Source organism: Penaeus chinensis, chromosome 26 (genome assembly GCF_019202785.1).
Source record: "Penaeus chinensis breed Huanghai No. 1 chromosome 26, ASM1920278v2, whole genome shotgun sequence".
In the NCBI taxonomy this organism is placed as follows: Eukaryota; Metazoa; Arthropoda; class Malacostraca; order Decapoda; family Penaeidae; genus Penaeus; species Penaeus chinensis.
Window position 1 is genome coordinate 15,331,566 of NC_061844.1, and position 2,500 is coordinate 15,334,065.

Consider the following 2,500-nt stretch of genomic DNA (forward strand, 5'->3'; position numbering starts at 1 on the left):
CAGATCGAGCCTCAGATCGTGACCTGTCAGGAAGGGGTTAAAGAGGTTTGGCCTTTCCTTGTACAAAACTCTTACACATCTGCACTTGGAATGTATTTTCCTATTTTAGTGGCTAGATACCATAGCAGAGGGCTAAGTTCTTGAAGATGTCTAACAGTTTGTGACTAGTCTTGTTATAGGGCTCAGATTGCTTTGTGAGGGCCTTTTGCGCAATTTGGCATTGCCGATTTTGATGATTAGGATGCAGTGTGAGAAGTTCACTCAGAGGGAGAAAGAGGCCTACAGAGTGTGTACAGCATGTTCATGGTCTGAATATCATGTAGTAAAATACACACATGAATACACACTTATGTGAATGTGCACATGCAGGCTCATGCGCTTGTGCACACTCACACCAGTTTTATAGGAAGGTGAAATTTATACATTTGTATAATACATGTAAATCCTGTTTATTTCTTTAAAAGCTTTACCAAACCATTGGTAAATAGATGATATTACAAAACAGGAGGACCCATTAGTTGTGTGTGGCTTTGAGGCTAGTACTTTTATAATTTCAAATTATGTAATTAGTTATTTGTAGTTACATAGGAATTGTCTACTTGATATTGAGAATACATAGCAAGTAATGGCTTAATCCAATCTGCACAGATGGCAAGAATACATGCCATGGCCACTGTAACATAAGTTCATTTATTCTGTTTGCACATAGAGGCAAGTACTTAGTCACCATGGAGTCAGTTACTAAGTCCTACCTATCTCATCTGTTTACCCTTTTCCTTGATTTTTGGAAGGTTTCTCTTGTACTATTTCAATGTCTTTAATGTTACCAAGATTTTCATAACAGTCTAATAATCATAATATCCAAAAGAATAAAAGCAATATTGAAATCAATAGCATTAGAAAGAAAAATACATTTTCCTGCAAATTCAGGGAATGGGGAAATCAGGAGCTGTCAATAGGGCCTGCTGTTAGACTCCTTGCTGGTTAAGAACATGTGGAGCCTTCTGTATGTAACAAAATATGCAGAAAACTACAAGAAATAGTACATAAATCTGTAGTGGTTGGGTAAACAGGCACAATACAATTTTTGTATGCATTGATTAAGAAATAATTATTCTCAGTTATTACACTCACTCATATAATTTGTGTTCGTTCAAGCACGAACACATTAGTGGAACTTGCTAGGGCCATCCTGGGGATCACCCATGTGTAGAAATATTATATTGTTTTATATGAATAAAGGATGTATGTTTAAGTGTGTGGGTGAGATAGTTAGTTGTTAGATAAATGTTAGTTAGATGTGTATGAGTATGTGAAAAATAAAGAATACATAGCCTTACAAGAATTATATTGCTTATGCTTTGTGGTAAATGTAGATCAGTTTCGTCCATGGAAGAGAAATTGGAAAAGGACGAATAAAATACATTTTAGAATATTTAGTTTTGACCCAACATTGAAATTAAATCACATTTATGAAATTCTGTTTTTACCCCAAAAGAAAAGAAAAAAAATATATATGTATATATATATGTATATATATGTATATATACGTATATATATATATATATATATATATATATATATATATATATATATATATGTATATATATGTATATATATGTATGTATATGTATATATATTAGTATATATATGTATATATATGTATATGTATGTATATATGTATATATGTATATATGTAAATATATATGTACATATATGTATATATATGTATATATGTATGTATATATATGTATATATATATATATATATATATATATATATATATATATATATTTATAAATAACACACATATCTCCTTGACAGCGTCTTCTGTCTAAATGCGGGGAACCTTACTTCAAGTGTTACCGACCCTTGCCCGGCAGCGGGCTTTGGGGGGGGTCCATCACATAGCTGGAGGCGTGAGCTTAAAGGCTGCTTCAGTCATCTCCAGTTCGAGCTCTCTTCAGGTGCAAAGACTTCATACTGAGGAGAGAGTGTCGAGAATTTCTCCATGCCAGTCTATTAGAGATGAAAGGTAAGTACTGGCATAAATGATTTGTTTGAATTGATTTCTACTTGTTGACATTGTTTTCTGAGGGTGGGGAAGGCGTTAGGTAAAGAGAACTTCAGGTTATGAAGAAACAGTAATTCTACAAAGAATTTTGTCAAATTCTTTAAGAAAGGATGTGTTGATCATTTTGATTGAGTATTGCTAAAACAAATGTTATGATTTATGAGTATGATATATACATAAATTTATACAGTATTTTAAAGACATGTGCAATGTCCTTTTTCTTAAAACTTTCTTTAAAACTTGCAGATCTCTCCTGAGTGCTGCAAGTCATAATGTGGACCAGGTCTGCAACTATAAAAATTTTGGTCACCAGCAACAGTATAGCCCCAGAGTTACAAGGATTTATTATTTCATAGTTGGTGTGATGCTGTTTGCGACAGCCATTAATTGGAAATGGCAAGTATTTATTTTTAAAGATATTTTTGG

General features: G+C 32.8%; 1 protein-coding gene across 5 annotated transcripts in view; it reads left to right on the top strand.

Moving 5' to 3' along the window:
• LOC125038923 (calcium uptake protein 1 homolog, mitochondrial-like) overlaps nt 1–2,500 on the top strand; it is a 32,434-nt gene that overhangs the window by 1,243 nt on the left and 28,691 nt on the right. For all 5 annotated transcript variants that reach the window (XM_047632593.1, XM_047632597.1, XM_047632594.1 and 2 more), the window contains exons 2-3: nt 1,825–2,035; nt 2,321–2,470. In XM_047632593.1, the coding sequence (XP_047488549.1) occupies nt 1,839–2,035; nt 2,321–2,470 (347 nt within the window). In that variant the 5' untranslated portion in view covers nt 1,825–1,838. The remainder of the gene's footprint in view (nt 1–1,824; nt 2,036–2,320; nt 2,471–2,500) is intronic.